Source organism: Habropoda laboriosa, unplaced genomic scaffold (assembly GCF_001263275.1).
Source record: "Habropoda laboriosa isolate 0110345459 unplaced genomic scaffold, ASM126327v1 scaffold9, whole genome shotgun sequence".
Taxonomy (NCBI): Eukaryota; Metazoa; Arthropoda; class Insecta; order Hymenoptera; family Apidae; genus Habropoda; species Habropoda laboriosa.
Window position 1 is genome coordinate 2,582,672 of NW_017100191.1, and position 16,875 is coordinate 2,599,546.

The 16,875-nt window shown below is 35.1% G+C and overlaps 4 protein-coding genes across 6 annotated transcripts in view; 1 reads left to right on the forward strand and 3 right to left on the reverse strand.

The window, feature by feature from the left end:
- Positions 1–332: 332 nt before the first annotated feature.
- Positions 333–5,281, reverse strand: LOC108580311 (transmembrane protein 184C). 3 transcript variants are annotated; one of them, XM_017944035.1, is made up of 7 exons: positions 5,133–5,281; positions 4,713–5,013; positions 3,536–3,572; positions 1,968–2,245; positions 1,603–1,809; positions 1,303–1,518; positions 333–1,154 (listed from the first exon to the last, which is right to left on the reverse strand). In XM_017944035.1, the coding sequence occupies exons 2-7, from the start codon at positions 4,958–4,960 to the stop codon at positions 872–874; spliced, it is 1,269 nt and encodes a 422-aa protein (XP_017799524.1). In that variant the 5' UTR covers positions 4,961–5,013; positions 5,133–5,281; the 3' UTR covers positions 333–871. The 3 variants fall into 3 exon arrangements, with proteins under 3 accessions (XP_017799524.1, XP_017799522.1, XP_017799525.1); XM_017944033.1 differs by having other exon boundaries at positions 5,145–5,163; XM_017944036.1 differs by lacking the exon at positions 5,133–5,281 and adding an exon at positions 5,101–5,116.
- Positions 5,282–6,736: 1,455 nt separating this feature from the next.
- Positions 6,737–9,523, forward strand: LOC108580337 (zinc finger protein 79-like). Its single transcript, XM_017944069.1, has 7 exons — positions 6,737–7,000; positions 7,042–7,560; positions 7,641–7,797; positions 7,859–8,077; positions 8,153–8,295; positions 8,378–9,021; positions 9,104–9,523. Exons 1-7 carry the CDS (start codon positions 6,737–6,739, stop codon positions 9,120–9,122), a joined length of 1,965 nt encoding a protein of 654 aa, XP_017799558.1. The 3' UTR covers positions 9,123–9,523.
- Positions 9,524–9,719: 196 nt separating this feature from the next.
- On the reverse strand, positions 9,720–13,013 carry LOC108580267 (Bardet-Biedl syndrome 7 protein homolog). The gene is made up of 13 exons (XM_017943976.1): positions 12,872–13,013; positions 12,620–12,809; positions 12,350–12,518; positions 12,216–12,292; positions 11,890–12,142; positions 11,558–11,820; positions 11,305–11,494; positions 11,153–11,233; positions 10,942–11,088; positions 10,759–10,880; positions 10,593–10,702; positions 10,256–10,535; positions 9,720–9,855 (listed from the first exon to the last, which is right to left on the reverse strand). The coding sequence occupies exons 1-13, from the start codon at positions 13,011–13,013 to the stop codon at positions 9,720–9,722; spliced, it is 2,160 nt and encodes a 719-aa protein (XP_017799465.1).
- Positions 13,014–14,273: 1,260 nt separating this feature from the next.
- The window catches only part of LOC108580377 (pro-resilin-like), a 6,173-nt gene continuing 3,571 nt past the window's right edge, over positions 14,274–16,875 (reverse strand). The window contains exons 3-4 of the mRNA XM_017944113.1: positions 14,631–14,951; positions 14,274–14,540 (exon numbers count right to left, since the gene is read on the reverse strand). Coding sequence (XP_017799602.1) covers positions 14,274–14,540; positions 14,631–14,951 — 588 coding nt within the window. The remainder of the gene's footprint in view (positions 14,541–14,630; positions 14,952–16,875) is intronic.

Consider the following 16,875-nt stretch of genomic DNA (forward strand, 5'->3'; position numbering starts at 1 on the left):
ATCTCCATTAATTAGAAAGTCAAGTTGATAAAAATTTTGGAATTGCAGCCAGAGAGTTATTATACAATCAAAAAGTAACTGATATTGAGACTGCAAAAGCATCAAAGCGAAGAGTACTAACATCCAGGTGATGGAATATCCATTTGTGATTTCCCTTGAGTCCTGGAGAGCCTCGAACAGGAGGCAAAGAAACAAGAAGTGGATATTGAGTGGCACAAACTTATTCTCTTATAAGTCCATTAACACTACAACGACCAGCCAACAAAAAAAAGTTAATGTTCGATAATGGTAAGTATTATCACTTTGTAACTTTCCGACTATATTTTCTGCATGTATACTTTTACTTGTATCGATATGAATCTAATTTTTCAATCACGTTTTAGTTACACAAAAATTCACTTTTGGAAAATCGCTAATGTGTTACTTTGACCCGACTGGTCGTTCTAGTATTAATTATTAGCCAGAAGAGAGTGCTTTGAAAACCTTGCTTTCTCAAAGTGAAGGTAATTCCTCTAAAAATCTAAAATGTCTCATTTTCCTGAGTCGTCATTAGAATTCAAAACTCTCTGCTCCTTGTGAAAGAGTGATGAGCAGTTGTATGATCATATATCTAGGGTCAAAAAAGTGTGCCCCATTAATTTAACAGAGCAGGATAGTGAGAATTTTTGTACAATATACTGGGGAGAACGTTGGTTTTGCAAAATTAGATTATCTTTCTCTCCCTCTCTCTTTCTTTCTCTCTGCTTATAAAGGTAATACTAGCGATGCAGAGCAATGCCGATTTGCGTATGTGTGTGTCCCAAACAAAAAATGTATCCTTTGATTATGTTAACGTTCTTCTCAAAAATTTATTTGAGAGAACGTCGGTTAATTACGTCTTCACCGCGTTATTGGTATCCTGCACGTCTGGAATCAAGTCGACGGAACCATCGTTCTGCTCGATTTCCGCGGTATTGTAACCGGAAAAGGAACATGCTGGCGCGCTTCTAGCCGTGGTCACAGATGCTTCTGGAAGAAGAGACGTACGTTCCGTCGCGCTTCCCCAGGCCTGCTGATAAGCACTTCGACCACGTATCCTGCGACTTAAGGAAGATCCTACTACTCCTAGGTGTTCTTTGATGTCATTATGAACGTCAGAAACATCCCACATCGCCCTAGATATATAAAATATTCCTTTATTATTTTTTGTTTTCTTTTGAGGTTAGGTATAGCCCTGTATCTAGAGATCATCTTTAAAGTATGTATAATTTTTAATTTGAGTTACAGAATATCTCTGGTAGGTGAATGTTTAAGTTAGGTTACCTGAATGCGTCCCACCATGCTTGGCCCTGTGCTAGATTTACAAAAGGTTTGTATGAAAAACTGTAGTGGTGAGCTACCGCGGCCATGAACATCTCAATGCAAATTAGGAAATCCTGCAATTTCGATGATATATTCCTGATGTCGTCCATGTCATTCGTGTTAAAAATACTCGATATTACGTCGAAGTACACTAGCAATGCGATCATTACACCTTGACTGCAAAATAGAAAAAATAATTGTGGTTATACATTTTGATGTTAAAGCGCAATTTTAAAATGTAAATTTATAATGTAAACTTACAAGAAAGAGAAGAACACGACTGCTTTAATGCACAAGAATTTCCCGATCGGTTTCATCGGTTTTAAAGCCTCTGCGTTGGCACGGTAAAAAAGCACCAAACAATACATGGCAACGAATTGTGATAAATTATTTAGAGCAATCATATACGGAAATGCTACGTCCGTTCTAAATTCACCTTCTCCATACACTCCATTAAGCTCACAGATACTAGAATGTATAATTTGTTGCAAGTAATTGTGTAATTGCTTTTTTTTTTGCAGAATTTTCATATGTATAATTTATGCAATCTTTAATAATTCATTACTAGACTTGAGAGACTGCTAAAAAAATTGTTAATTATTCATTTATTCTTATGATGTACCTACAAAGATATCAAAGTTGTTATAGGCCTAACAGCAGTATATTGCAATATTCCATGTTTGCACATATGTACAAATTCTCTTCCCATTTCCCAGTCAGGTAAATAACACAGTGGGAACATGTGATGTACCTGAGAGGACATTTCAAGCCTGTGTTCTAACTGACGATCAGCATCCAAGTAGGCCAATAAATACATCATAAAATTGTATATTACGTATGCCTCATAGCACTCTCTCAAACTATCCACATATATGCTGCCTTCTGGATAAACTAAACCAAGCCACTACAAAAATTTTAACAATATATACAACAGTGCATTAAAATACAGTATGTCTGTTTTAAATGTATACACGTGATTATTCCTGTATCAGAAATGCGAAAAAATGTTTCGGATGAAAGTTGTATGCTATCGAGGGGGACATATGATGATGATAATTGTTTGACCTTAAGATAACATTGTAAAGTTCTGTGAAGATCACATTTAAATTTTTAAACGGAACCCTATATTTTTGAATGCATATTTCTGTAGCTAATGCTGAGACGTATTTTTCGTAAGTTATTGTTGAGTTATTAACTTTCAAAGTTTACGTGCTGCCAGCAGTAGTGAAACTCAGTGACGGTATGGCGCGAGATATCTAATCGAAAATTAGTAGGTCCGTATTTTTTAGACGGAATGCTCAATGGACAAAAATATTTATATTTTTTGTAAACGTACGTAACTGACACTTTGGACAATATAGAATTAGAAGAAAGAAGAAATATGTGGTTCCAACAAAGTGGTGTATACCCCCACATTACATGTCGGTAGTAAAAAATTGGTTAAATAAAGTTAAAAATAAGTGGATTGAACGTGGCGGTCCAGAATCATGGCCACTGAGATCGCTAGATTGTTCGTCGTGCGATTTCTTTCTGTGGGGTTACCTAAAGCAAATAGTTTATCGTACTCCAGTTGAAAGTGTAACAGAGTTGCGCCGATGAATAAGTAGTGCATGTACAAAAATAACAGCTGAAATGTTAAAGAAGATGGAAAAGCAATTCTAACACAGGTTACAGAAATGTATTCTTAATAATGGAAGACATGTTGAAGAATAGCCACTTTAGATTACACTATTTTGAAGCACGCACACACAACACACACATACACACACAAAATCGGTTCTTTTTAGAGTCACCATGATGTACAAAGTCCGACCGAGCAACCTCCTCGCGGTGTATATTCGGTAACGCTAATGCCGGTAGCACGTGTAAACTTTGAAAGTGAATAACTCAACAACGACTTATAAAAAATACATGTGTAAGTAGTGTTTCAAATACGTCTTAATATTAGCTACAAGAATATGCAATAACAAATATAGGGTTCCATTTAAAAATTCAAATGTGATCTTCACAGGTCTCTCCGACGTTATCTCAAGGTCAAACAATTATCATCATGATATGTCTCCTTCGATACCATACAACTTTTATCTGAAACATTTTTTCGCATTTCTATTACTTTAAGAAATAATCATGTGTAGACATTTAAAACGGACATACTGTATAATTCAAGCAAAAGAGAATATAGGTGTATACTTACAGCATTTACTGCATAAATTGGTACCATCCATAATATCCTGAAAAACAAAATAAAATTTTATAGAACTTCATTTATATGATATAAACTAGAAGTGTGTGTGTTTTGATCACCCGGTACAGAACGATTAAGTCGATCGAATCGACTATCCTATCTATACGAAGATGTAAAAATCGATTCAAAATATTGATTGGAGATAATTTGAAGCACTTGGTGATGCCATATGCAAGACATACATTTGAAAATATATTTTGTTTTATTATTTTTTTTAATACTGTGAAATTTTCTTTCTAATGTACAATTAATTTCGTTTAGAAATATTTTAACGAGAATATAATGTGATTGGGGTACATCCTTATATCTAACAATAAGTTTTACTTTAATTTTTGCAAGACAGTGAACTTTGATTTGTGACAATCATAATCACATTTCCCATTGAAAGGGTTAAACTATTTTAATATTGTAATCAAGTACATAAAGCCACAACTTGCTTTAGGACAGAAATTATATATTACTAAGAATGTAAAATTTATAAGTTCTATAGAAAGTGGGTTTATTCACTTGAACTCTTTAGCTATATCAATCGTTCATAACCTTTAGTATGTCAAAGGTCAATCAATACAGTTCATTGTTCTTATGTTTCTAAAAATGTCAAATTTGTTTAAATAATGTTGACACTCATAAAACTACAATGCAAACAATTGAATTAAATAAAAAATGTAATAAAAATAAATTGTAATGTGCAAAGGAAATGTTTTTTTACTTTGTAAATCAAATAAGATACAATTTTCATGTTTAGTAGTCTCATTTTTAGAAAACAGAACCATTTTTTATGTATGTACTGATATGTATTATATAATCAGGTAGTAATATGTTTTCTGATTGCATATCAATAGATTAATTAACTTTGAATTAATAATTAATATTTTATTACATAAGATGAAAGCTAATTATGAAAAAATAGGCAACATTATCAACATAGAATATTCACAGATGTTTGTAATATGATATACATCATGTACAATCATTAACTATCTTATCTATTATGATTTAAATCTAAACAAAGTTACAAATAGTGAGTCAATTTTTCCATAGATATTTACAAATTCAAAGTAACTCAGTAATATATAAAAACAACCAAATGTTGATAATTTTTAATCAACATGTAAATTTAACATACCTGATAATATACTTCTGCAGCCTAGGTTGTGTGTAATATATCATGTGTTGAACAATCTCATAGAAAGCAATAGGCAATGCAAGCAGCACGAAAGCACCTCCAACGAGAGCACCTTGATCCTGCTTTTTGAAACCATTCTTAATGGAGTTCGCCAAGAGGATTGGTACTAGGATAATGATGAGAAGTGCATAAAGACAAGTTAGAACTGGTAAAATCCATAGCCTCCAGCGGCGACAAGTAGAAGCCATCACTTTTCAGAAATTCAAGGAAATATCACATAATTTTTTCAGTCAGTTTCACTCTGCAAAAAGCACAAAAACAACAAACTTTACACCGTGACACCACAATTTGTCGATTCATTGCTCAGCGTGATTAGGTTATAACAAACCTAACTAACGTTCCTCGCTTGACACTACGTACAAATTAACGTACTTGAACACTCCAACATCGAACGTTAACGATGGAATCGAGCGATTTAACGGTGGACGTAATTATAATTATACTTCCAAGCGCTATACTCTCGTAAACATGGTAAATGGCTTTAAAAAAGTCATAACAACCTTGTCAGACACGATGAATCAACGACGAAGCAACGAGTCAGCTGACGATGACAGCACGAAGGAGGGAAACCGCTTCTTATCCCCCTCACCGCCGAGCTACGCAATCCAGTAACCGCGTGAATATCAATTTCGCTTCATTTACATTGATTCGAGCCTGTCAGGGGTACTATGAGCAGCCCTCGATCGGTTGGGAGATTATTAAAAAACATATGCTCCGCGGATCGGCTGAGGTCGTCTCCATAAGTACAAAGGTTCCTTCGTTAGTCCACAACAGTATCCGCATGATTCAAGATTGTTAATGATTGCTCGACTATCGACGGTTCATTAATTGAATCATGAGACTAAAATCGCATTCAAAGCGGAATGTACTTTTTCCGCTATTCTTGAAATTTTTTAATATTTTTCTGGCATTCTACGAGGTTTGGATAATGTTGAACAAAGTTAAACTCTGTCTCCGGAAGTGGAGAGCTTCTGACAGGTGATTACTGTTGCTTGGAAAAAATGAATCTGTCAAATGTCATTGGAGTTGAAATTCTAAACGGAAAGTTGATACAAATGATTCGTTCGGTATAATTACAAAAGCAAAAAGAATGGGAGCATAATTACAGATAAATATAAAAAAGAGAATTATCGTGGAAGATGGATTACAAAGAAACAATTCCTAGTGCTTTTTGAGAATGAACGTTGGTGTCGGTGAAAGATTCGTGTAGGAGGTCGAGGAAGGGTACATCCGTTCTAATGGCGTCAAGACCCAAGCACTGTTGTCACATTTTGTCCTACAGTGTTTCAATATTTTGCTTTGTTTATGTCGCTCGAGTTTTCCAAGAAGAAGAGGAAAAATTTACTCGGGTTTGCGAAGGTTGGTACTAAGAGGTGAGAGGGGACCGGATTTTTCGCTGGAACATAAATCAAAGCTCGAGAGAAATTTTCTGAGAGCTCCGGGTGCAGTGACCTTGATTCCGCTGTCATTTCTGTAATGCACGCGCGCGCGAAATTTGAATCGCTGATCCACGTCCTCACGGTGATCGATAGATATGCTAAAATTAATTTAAAATTAATGTCTCTTTTATGTTGTTGCATATCTTTTTAATGAACGATAAAATAAATGAATTTTATTGTGAACTATAGTTTATGCACCAAAAAACTTTACAATTATTAACTGTACACTTTTGACACCACTACAAATGTATTATTATTAATAAATAAAAATAAAAATCATAAAAGAAAATGTTTTACTGCAAAGAAAAATTTTTAATATCAATTTTTTAACAGATAAGATAAATCAAGATAAGTCATTGAAAGTCTTGAAATCACAGAAATTTCAGTATCATTGAACTTGAGACTATTTGGATAAAGTGTTTATCACTACCTTTTGTTTATAGGTGCAGAAAGCTAGCTTACACACATGGCAAAGAAATCACTGTAGAAGAAATTTTTTTCTATCAACAGCTAAAATAAATAACCATGGAAGTTACAACAGAGGAAGCTCAGGCAGTGTTGCTGGAAGGAATGGAAGGTGCTCAGTACATTACCATTCAAAGGGCTGATGGAGAAGCACTCAGCAAAAGTGTCCCTCTTTTAACACTGAATGGAGAGTTAATCTCTGAAGGAATGGTTGTTGATATGATCAATGCTGGTGTTGGTACAGATTATGGCACAGCAACACAATATTATGAAGCAGATGATTTATTACAACATGAATTAACAGAGGTAATTTTTGGTACTATTGTGTTCACATATTAAAAATTGATTTTTAATTCTTAAAACAGGAAGATCGCAGACTAGCTGCAGCTTTGGTTGCTGTTCAGCTACAGCAACAACAGAAACAACAGCAACTTCATAGTCAATCTCAACACGAAGATCCAACCTTGCCAGATGTTTCTCATTTAGAGACTTTAACACCTGTTAACACATATTCTATTCAAACTGTCCCAGAACCAAATGCCCCACCAGTGTACCCTACACTACAACCCTTCAAACGAATCACGCATAATGTAAAACAAGAGTTTATAAATGTGAAAAGTGAATATGATGTGGATGTGTCAGCTGAAAGCAGCGAGGATGCTGCTCCAAGCTCTGGACCAAAAAGGTCTTTACCTCACAAGAAAAGGATTCCCAGAAAGCTCAAGCAGCAGACCAAAAGAAGCTCAGCAAGAAAAGATGGTAGTAGGATGAATACCGATGCCATAAACACAGAATCCTCCAGTGATATTCAAGCACATATGTTCAAGTGTGAACTGTGCAGTTCTAGATTTAGTAGTCAATTGAAATTCTTTGAACATTTAAAGGTAATTTGTGCCCTTGTAAATTGTCAATCAAATATCTATAAAAATAGTTTAATTTTGTGTAACATTTGTTTGGATTTCAGGTGCATTATGAGCCTGTAAAACAGGAAACAAGAATAGCACAAGCAACAAATACCAATATTACAATATCTGTACCAGAGTCTGTACAGAATCTTGAAAATACAGTAATTGAAGAGTTCAGTGAACCTGAAGATCTCATGGAAGGCATCAGAGGTGTTGGTGAGTAACAAAGGAGACAGTATTTTTATTAATCTACTTTAACATTTTTTAATATTTCCAGTTGAGGAAACAGGTGCTCACATAGATGATGAAACAGAGTCTCCACTGTCCACTGTGAACAATGAATCACCACTGTGGACAATCACGGATGTTACAGAGCATGTACATAGGGACCACGTGAAACCACCGACTGTCAACGAACAAGGCATCCATGACAAAGAAAAGACTAATATTCTACAGACAACGAAGAAAAAGAAGATACTGAAAACAAGAAAGTCGAGTATGTGTATCTGCGTACGAAAGTTTCTTCTTTACCTAACCTATACACTCTTAAAAGTACTCTTCTTTTCCATAGATGATGAAGTAACGTGTCCTCAGTGCGACCGGTCATTTCACCACAAAAATAGTTTAGTATACCATATGAGATCTCACAGTGGAGAACGACCACATCAGTGTGAAGTTTGTGGAAAGAGTTTCTTCGCTGCTAGTGCATTAAAGGTGGCCTAGTTACCTGTGCAATACAATGAAATACAATTTAAAAAACGAATATCGTTTACTAATCGAGTTGTTCAAAATGTAGGTCCATAAGCGCCTTCATAGCGGTGATAAGCCATACAAGTGCGAGGAATGTGGCAGACATTTTCGTCAGTGGGGAGACCTAAAGTATCACTCCACAAGTATTCACTCGGAACAGAGACAGTATCAATGTGAATACTGTGGCAAAGACTTTGCTCGGAAATATTCTCTGATCGTTCACAGAAGGATTCATACCGGGGAGAAGAATTATCGTTGTGAATACTGTAACAAAACCTTCAGAGCTAGTAGTTACTTACAGAATCATCGCCGTATACATACTGGAGAGAAGCCTCATCCATGTACAGTATGTGGTAAGCCATTTAGAGTGCGAAGTGACATGAAAAGGCACTTACACACGCACTCTAGGGGCAAAACTGACAGACCAATGAACAGAGTTATGTCAGGAAAGAGCATAGAAGAGGAGAACGATAAGGGTTCACAAGCGAAAACTATTCAAGATCTCGTCAGAGACTTGAAGTTGGAAGTGGAAGCTACTGGAGTCGTAGAAATTGTTCCACCTGATGATAACCCTGAAAGCATTTTGCCACATGCAGGGGGACAAACCTTAGAGTACACAGTGACGACAGCGCCAGACTCAAACGCAGACAGGGACCCCTTAGAGGCGGTTGTGCGTACAACTGATAACATGTAAGTTTTATTTTAATTTATTTTATGAAATAAAAAATCATACAGGTATTTACTTATTGTTTATTGTTGTAATTGTTTACAGGCAATATTTCTTCATGTAATATCCGTTGGTTTTCGTAATTTGAGGTTAGAAAGGTCTGTAGTACAAAGATGGCGCTTTGTAAAGTCGTAGACCCCCCTGCACCCCGGTGTAAATGACTGAATCGAAGTGCTATACATCAAACGCACTGCCTATGTAATGTGCATAAACGTACTTTCCGATTTCTCTGCAATGTACTTTTTAAGGGAATGTTATCACAACGGATGTAGCGTTAAAATTTAAATAATTCTTAAGACTGCTTTTTCGCAGGAAACTCGTGAAAGTACAGAACTCACAAGAACACAATCCTAAAAGTATATCACTTTAATTAGACAAAGGTGTGTGTGCGCGCGCGCGCGTATGAACGAGTGCATACACGTATGCATATTACACATACACACACACACACACGCGCGCGTATATATTGTACTATAATTAACAGTAATCAAGATACTACTGTACATGTAAATTTTTAAGTTTAGGTTAAGTTAGTCATTTATATTCACGAATCGTCGTTAAAAAATATATTTTTTACGTGAAGACATTTATAGAAACACTGTGGTCCACCTTTATTGCATTCTCCACAAGAAGAAAAGTGAAAGTGTTAGTAGCTCAGCATTTAGATGATCAATGATGGTACTGAAGATGGTGCAGGCACCGTGTTACTTGTATCAATAAACACATGTAAGAGTTGAGACAATTCTCTGGATTCGAGCGCTGCGCTGAGCTTCTTTGCAGCATCATTGCCACTGATTCTACAACGCATAGGATTATGTACATACAAAGTGCTGCAATTTATTTAAAATTTTTTATCTCTTTGAAAAAAAATATAATTTGGTTTTTACTACGCATGAATACAAGCCTTTCAATTATGAAGGACTTTAACAAAATTTTGTGTCAATTAATTTCTTCGTTATTGCCTTGTAAATTTTATTCCTATAGATTTTTTATTATAATTTATGTGATATTATATAGTTTGAAAAAAGAAGAAGAATAAACGATTGATACTTTAAATTAAATTCAAAATAAAGAGATTTTCTTTTTTCATCACAGGAATACTTTGAAAGTTAAAAGATAATTTAAATATAAATATCGAAGAAGAGATAAGTACAAAATTTTGTTAATTTAAATTGTTAATATTTATTGATACATTACCTACGAGAACGTTTAGCTCTCTCCCAGTCAACATAGAGATCCGTAATAACCGCATGTAATCTTTCTAAAATTTCATTATGCTTTGTCATTTGTGACCTTATCTCTGCTTCTTTTTGTATCAACTGTTGATACTCTGTGCATAAATTCTCCTTTGGATTTTCCTTCAGTTCCCACTCCTCAAGAGCATTCAGAATTTTCACTTTTATGATCAAATCATGAGCAGCGTTCAGTTGAGGAAGAACTAACTCCAATACCCTAGATATACTACTCTCTGCAACATCTGTAAAGAATTATTAGGTAAAAAAAGAAATTTGAAATGAAGAATAATCAAACATACTACAGAAGACATCCAATTTGATCTTTCTTTTTGTTGCTTCTCTGGTTAATATGTCTCTAAGAATTATAATGCTTGATACATTCTCTCCAAGAAAAATTGCACTTCCTTTCCTGAAAATTGAAGAAATTTTACTTTTGACTTAACCTTATTATTATATATCACTTACTTATACTTGCACTTCAGGAGTGTACCAATAAAAGAAGAAATATATGTCAAACTGGCTTCTCCTTCCTCTAAATGAGGTCTTTCAGGGACGTCAGGTAATGCAAAGAAAAGCCAGGCATGCATCTGAAGTAACTAGAATTAGAAGAAGAAATAAGTACAGAATTGGAAAGATTAAATATTTCACCTCTGCAACAGTGAAGCTCCCAACTAATTTTAATTCATTGAAAGGTCCTCCATTATGAGATTCTGTATTTTCATCTTCATACTGCCTTACGTGAAGAGAAAGAGCACATATGGGTATTGATATTTTCCGACAGCACTTTGGTTGTACCTAAATTATAAAAATCTAATTGTATCCTTATTTAACATATTAATAAAAAAAATTAACAGTGTACCTGTGAAGTAACATAAATTTGCAAAGTACCAGGCTGTCCCTCTATGGTTCTTAACCGCATTTCAAGATGACTAGTATTTACCTATTAAAATTGTTACCCTTCACATCTTGATAATTGAAAAATTAAATATTTCTACTTTAATCTATATTTACTTGACAGCGATAAGTAGCAAGAACAAAATTGCCTTCTTTGGGATTACAAGCTGATAGACTAAGCACTGCACTGTTACTTTCTACATCCAATAATTTAATTGGGGTGTCCGATTGTATTAAAATGTTATCAATTGGTGTATCAAGTTCTACAGAAAGAGAGTAGGATGCATCTTCCCTGTTTAAGACCATTCTGCAATTGATTCTTCAATTATGTGTTCTGAATAAGAGAAAACACTTTTTTCCAAATTCATACCTATGATTTACTGATAAAATTAGTGGAGCCAAAAGATCAACTGAAAAATTAGCTGCTTCTTTCTCTTCATTAATTTTTCCTTGTAATTGTTGTATCTCTCCTTTTAACCTTATCAAGCCATCATTTTGGTCAGCTTCTAAAATTCCTGGTGGCCTGGTAGTTAAGCCAAATATTCTTCCTGAGTATGTTGTGACCAATACCTCAGGATATCCTGCAGCACCGATTATTCCTCCTGCTACTGAACTGATACTTTCATTGGCATTCTATAAAATAGATTTTGTAGAAATATTTTGATACTAAATAATATATATATTCAAGGATGATGTACTTACATAACGATAACGAAATGATGGTAATGTGTCTTCTTCAGGAAAAGTGTATACTTCAATTGTACCATCCTGACGACCAATAAGTATGTCTAGACCATCTTGTAATTCATAAGTATCCAAAGAGGTGATTTCTGAGCCTGTCATATTCAACAGCCAAGTGATTCGCAGAGTCTTGTTACCTTGCAAAATTAATAATCCCACTTTACCATCTATGGTTCCAACTAGGACACGTTCCTTGGACTCAACATCACCTTCTCTGTAAAAATTAGAAAAAATAAACTTTAAAAATGAAAATAAAATGATTAAAATAATTAGAAATGATTAGTAACCTGTACAGTGACAATATTGTAGGCACACTGGGAAGTCTGAGAATTACTGGAGTTTTGGTACCATGAAGAACTCGTATCTAAGGAAATGAAGCTTTTCAAAAATTGTTCTTAATTTTACAAATTTAATTTCTTACAGCACAATCTCCACAAGCTAATATAGCAAACACGAGAGAAGTGTCAGCAGGTAGAAGAAGAACATCATACAAAGTTTCACCCGCTAAATAGGAGTCAGCATCTTTGCAATCATGATATCTGTGATAGAGATCTCTGGCACAAGCTGCCAAATCTGGACCAAGTACATATCTATGAAAGAATTTTCACTAATTCCTTATTTAGATAGATTAATTTAGATTAATTCTTTAACTTAGGATTACAAATAAAAATACTTTATAGAATTTATTTACAGTGCAGAAATAGAGTCTATGAGATTAGTATCAAACTCCAAAAATAATTTTCCTTTCCTAGTGTATCCTTTCACAGTATTTCCCTGTGCAATAAAAATTTTATCATGCCCACTACCACCAAGAACCAATTTGTTAATCCTTGGTCCTGGTAGAGATTTAAATGACACCTGTAGCTCACCTTTTTTTACACCTGTATTAAAAATGAATTGCATGTTAAGTTGAAACAGTGAAGAAGTAAAAAAGAAAATTTACCATAGACATGTAGTACACCATCATGATCAGCTACAGCAAACTTTTGCATTTGCCTGTGCTCTGTTGCAGGGAAAATCTTTGTTGTACCTCTGGATGTGACACCCACTGCTGCATAATCTATTCTTGATAGTAGCAATGTCATTTTGAGGAGTAATTTAATTTCTTTTTTGAAATTTCAAAGAAATAGAATTTGAATTAATTTTCTTTTGTCATGAATATTTAAATTTTAAGGTTAGTTAAATGTTTAAAAAATTTGCAGCCAGTAAATTAAAGAATCTTCCACTATATTACTTCTAGGTATGATATAAAGTACCATTAGCGCACATGCGCGACGATCAATTTAACCATAGCAACAAAGTATCACAACAAACTATATCTCATGATCTTTTGCTTGATAACATTTTGAATAAAAAGTACATATGTATAAAAAATATGAGATGTAAATTTAAATTAGGCAGAGGGGAATAAAGAAGAGATATATGCATACATGTATTAAAAAGCTTGTATATTTTTATTATCAAAGATAATACAATCATTTGGTGTATTTACTGAAACTTTAAATTTCTTCACGTTTTCTTCCCTTTCATCAAAATCAATGATACAGAAAACGTTTCAGAAAATGATCTATGCTTTCTACTTTACAAACAGATGCCATACATTTTCTCTCGTCGACAATTGACAATTAAAACAATTTTTACACAGATCTAGTAGGCGACACGCGATTGCAAAGGGTTAATATTGTTCCACCAGCCTCCTTAAAACAAACCGTTACTACTACAATTTAATTCTTAGCTGCTATTTCATGCTTCAAAGAGAAGTACACCCTTGACTTGATCAATTTTTTTGTTTTATTTATCTATGCCCATTGAACACATTTAACCGAAGAATAAAAAATATACTCTGGCCTAAGATCTTTCTTTAGATCTAAACTTTGCAGATGGCTAGAGATGCAAAAGTATGTGCCAGCTATGATTTATGCTCACAGACAGAATATTCTTTCATTCATATTGTACAAACAAAGTGATAGATCATAAAGGAAAGTGCTACTTGATTCATTAAAAAATTACTGATGAACAATAAAAACATTTAATATTCAAAAAAATAAAGGAAAAATTTTTCAACCCAGTCTTCCAATTTTAAGATTAGAATAAGAATAAACAAAACTATTCTGCATGTTCAAGAAGCACTTCCATCAGTAACTACCTCATTGTCAACAACATCACCAACTACAAGATCAAAAGCGACACAAAAATAGAGAGGAAGTCTGATTCATCCGAACAACTCGGCTAGTTAGTAGTAACGAATGGAGGCGTAGAGACAGCACGGTGAAGACTAACAATAAGAACCGCAAAACAAACATGTGTTAACATCGTTCGCAAGCCCAGGCTAGACGCAACATAACCTAATAGCCTGCAAAGTTTCCGGGCGGTCGAGGAACGTCGAAACGGGGATTCCCATCGTAGGAGACCTGCGCACTAAAGCCGTGCTTCCAATCGGCGGTGTAACGGACGATCTGTAGCCTTCCATCAGGCAACTGAACTTTGTACTCCCCACGGACGATGTCTCCGTCGCTTATGGCGTTGTGGGAGTAATCATTGCCAAACGCATCCTCCTTCACCGCGTAGTTGAAGTCGAACGGCATGCCTGGTTCGTGATGATGGTGATCATGCTGCGATTAAAATTAGAAGAATTATTAATTCTTATGACATAATTTTTCAAATTGTTTTAAAATTTTTTTAGACACTTCGTTCCCACTCACACCGCCAGGGGTTATAGTGCTACCAGTAGGCCTGGTCGGTGTCCCATAATCAGGGAACTCTGGTGTAGGTCTGGGGCCTGGAGGAGGATAACCTTGACCAGGTGTTGGTATTGAGGATGGAAACTTTGTGGTGGGTTTGTGGTTACTGTAGGAACGTGTCGTTGTGAAGGGTGGTCTTGAGGTGGTAGGCCTGGAAAATGGTATTCGAGGAGTATCGTAGTTGTAACCCTTGGTTGGCTCAGGAGGGAGGTACGTGTTGCGTCTTGTCCCAGGTGGTAGATCACTTATCACTTGCACCATTGCCATGCATAGTATTACCATCTGCAATCAAAAGTATAAAATAAATCATTTTATTACTACCACAAATCTTTTGCTGCAGGTTTCATTGAATTATTATAATATTATCTTTTAAATATTATCATCACACTAGATGATGCTTTGCTGATAACACTTTGTGGAACAGCTTCTAACATGAATCTTCCATTACAGATCCCTTTCAATAGTAATCAAAGTATAACCTAACAACATCATTTACATAATAATAGAGGATAATTAGAATCCTCTTAACAAGTGAAAATCTCATGGAATTTTTTATGAATATTACTACTACTCTATCCTCAGAGAGAAGATATCTTCCTACTATGTCCACCTACTCTCATTTACACAACCACACTTAATCACCATACAATTTGCAATGGTCCCAGCGTTTCCTTTTAGTTGGTAAAACGCGTGTCAGTGGCGAATAAACGTGATGAGAATGTAATGAACTGTTGGCGTGTTGCAAATTGGTGTAGACAAATGTGTTGTGTGCCATTCATGGACAACATTCCCTTTAATTAGGGGCCAGAAGGTTGTACAATTCAGCACGTCGCAAGTGACAGTAGTTGAAGGATTATTTAAACGTTTGAGGGCTCTGGTTGCAATAATTTTAGTAAAGAAACCAATTCTTCAAAAATTGAGTATTGAGCAATGAAAAAAGAGGAAAGAGAAATGCTCGAAGTGAGGTATAATTGCCAGGAGCGTTTCACTGTGCGTATGTGTCGCCTGTTTGTGTTGCCTTTCGCAACGATTTAATTACACGTCTTCCGCCTCATTTCTATTTGGTCTTCTCACTGACCCCGGTGCAACGAATGCGTGCGAAACAGTTTCCTCCAGGCTCGTTCCTTATTACATAATTAATATGCACATCGGTGCCTCATTACAGAAGTAAAACAAATAAGTTCATCATTGTTCTAAAAGAAATTAATAGACGTTTACATTGCCTCCATAAATTTCAGCAAGTGTCCTACAATGATATAATGATGTAACATTTTACAAGTTGTGTTTCAAAGAAATGTCAACATCTATATGAAATTAACCATTTTAGAGAAACAGAACTGATAATAAATGTATTTTATCTTCAGAAAGTATCCACTCGTTCGTCATTATTGTTAACACATTTCTTTACTGCCCCCTGGAAATACCAATTATCTGAAGTAGTCTGCACTTGAATATGACGAGGTCTTAATTTAGAGATCTCCTGGTGCACAGATTGAAATTGAAGAAACACCTGATGATGCTAGTAGTATTCCATGGTATAATGGTAATAGCGTGTCTCCTTAAGAGCAACTTATCAGGTACAAAGGTGCAGCAGTATAAGAGCAGCAATTTAAATAAATCAGGCACACTGATATTTAAATCGTGTTCCCCTTTTGCAGATATCACTGTGACGCAATTAAATGTATTAGCAGATTTTATTCTGTTGGTGATAGGTACGGACGGTGTTTCTGCAAGTGAAAAATTTTGTTACAAAATCCGGAAAAAAATGGCGAAAAGTATTCGTAAGAACGAATTGTAGAATTTCTTTTGGGGAGGAGCCAACCGAAAAACAGTAGAAACTAGGAAACGTTTGTAATGTTGCAAAATTATACATAATCTCCGTGAAGAATTTTAAGCAGACTTCTCTCACCAGCGTCGTTGCTCATTTAAATTTACCAACTGAAGAAAAAGCTGACTAGTTGGTATCATCATCAGGCTTGCACCATTGTTTCACCGGTTATTGTCTAAACGTTCATTGTCACAAAGCCAAAATGATGCAAGTCCTTTTTAAACCTCGTATCAAGGATTGCAATTACCATGTAAATTACAACAGACACAGTCTTGGTGAAATCATAAAGAAGAAATCAGTATTAATCAAATGGTGGATAGGTGGATAAAGGAAGAAATAGGTTAATAGGGAAATAGATACTGTTACTTCCTGTTCAAT